This window comes from Bufo bufo, chromosome 5 (assembly GCF_905171765.1).
Source record: "Bufo bufo chromosome 5, aBufBuf1.1, whole genome shotgun sequence".
Classification (NCBI taxonomy): domain Eukaryota; kingdom Metazoa; phylum Chordata; class Amphibia; order Anura; family Bufonidae; genus Bufo; species Bufo bufo.
The window spans coordinates 449,916,288-449,917,879 of record NC_053393.1 but is presented as its reverse complement, the minus strand read 5'-3'; the positions used below and the strand labels follow the sequence as shown (position 1 = coordinate 449,917,879).

At 51.7% G+C, this 1,592-nt stretch overlaps 1 protein-coding gene across 1 annotated transcript in view; it reads left to right on the top strand.

The window, feature by feature from the left end:
- The first annotated feature begins 409 nt into the window (after positions 1 to 409).
- STK31 (serine/threonine kinase 31) overlaps positions 410 to 1,592 on the top strand; it is a 195,916-nt gene continuing 194,733 nt past the window's right edge. Inside the window, exon 1 of the mRNA XM_040434003.1 lies at positions 410 to 415. Within this exon, the coding sequence (XP_040289937.1) occupies positions 410 to 415 (6 nt within the window). The remainder of the gene's footprint in view (positions 416 to 1,592) is intronic.

Here is a 1,592-nt window from a genome sequence, read left to right as displayed (position 1 = left end):
CTACCCAATCAATACTTTTGTACCTGTATCGATTCGATACAGGGATTTGCCTTTTACCGATACAGGGGTGGACATACTGCCCAGGGCCCATATCTCACGGGCCCAGTGCGGTAGTGGGGCCCGTGAGAGGTTCCGTGGCAGGGCAGGGAGAGATGAGCGCTTCCATTGTGGAAGTGTTCATCTCTATATTCATCTGTATCGCCGTCCTCAGGACAGCGATACAGATGGATGCTGCAGCGGAGCCGGGGAGAGGTGTTTCCCTTACCCATTCCTCTGATAGGCTGCAGGCCTAGTGCCTGCAGCCTATCAGAGGTCGGTGCAGGCGGCGAGATGACGTCATCGCACCGCCTGAGCCATGCAGCGCGGGACACAGGCCGGAAGAGGCCTTCACCGCTTCACTGAGAGTGTCATGGAGGTAAGTGTGGGAGTTAATTTTTTTTTTTTAACACTATGCTGAGAGGAGGAGAGGAGCATTATGGGGGCATCTACTAGGGGGCATTATACTGGCACATATGGGGGGAGAGGAGCACTATGGAGACATCTACTAGGGGACACTATACTGGCACACATGGGGGGAGAGGAGCACTATGGGGGCAATTCCTAGGGGGCATTATACTGGCACACATGGGGGGGAGAGAGGAGCACTATGGGGCATCTACTAGGGGGCTTTATACTGGCACACATGGGAGCGAGGAGCACTATGGAGGCATCTACTAGGGGGCATTATTTACTGGCACACATGGGGGGAGAGGAGCACTATGGAGGTATCTACTAGGGGGCATAATTTACTGGCACACATGGGGGGAGAGGAGCATTATGGAGGCATCTACTAGGGGGCATTATTTACTGGCACAGATGGGAGGGAGCACTATGGGGGCATCTACTAGGTGGCATTATTTACTGGCCCACATGGGGGAGAGGAGCACTATGGGGGCATCTACTGGGAGCCCTATATATTAGAATTGTACTGGCACTATGGGGGGGAGAGGAGCCATATGAGGGCATCTACTGGGGGCCCTATATATTGGCATTATATACTGTCACACATGGGGGGGCACTATGGAGAAGTGGGGGAGAGGAGCACTATGGGGGCATCTGCTGGGGGGCATTATATAGGGGCATTTTATACTGGCACAAACTATATGTGCAACATGGGGGTGGGGATGAGTACATAGTGGCATTTTATACTGGCATACATTATATGGTCACTATGGGGAAGGGGGGATAGGAACATTATCGGGGCATCTACTTGGGGCACTCTATAGGGGCATTTTATACTGGCACATTATGTCAGGCACCATGGAATGGGGGAGGAGCACTATGGGGGCATCTACTGGGGGCACGATATAGGAGTATTTTATACTGTTGCAAAATTATGGGGCACTATGGGGACATTAGCTGGGGGGCATTATTTAGGGGCATTTTATACTGGCACAAACTATATGTGCAACATGGGGGTGAGGATGAGTACATAGTGGCATTTTATACTGCCATACATTATATGGGCACTATGGGGAAGGGGGGATAGGAACATTATCGGGGCATCTACTTGGGGCACTCTGAAGGGGCATTTTATACTGGCACATTATGTC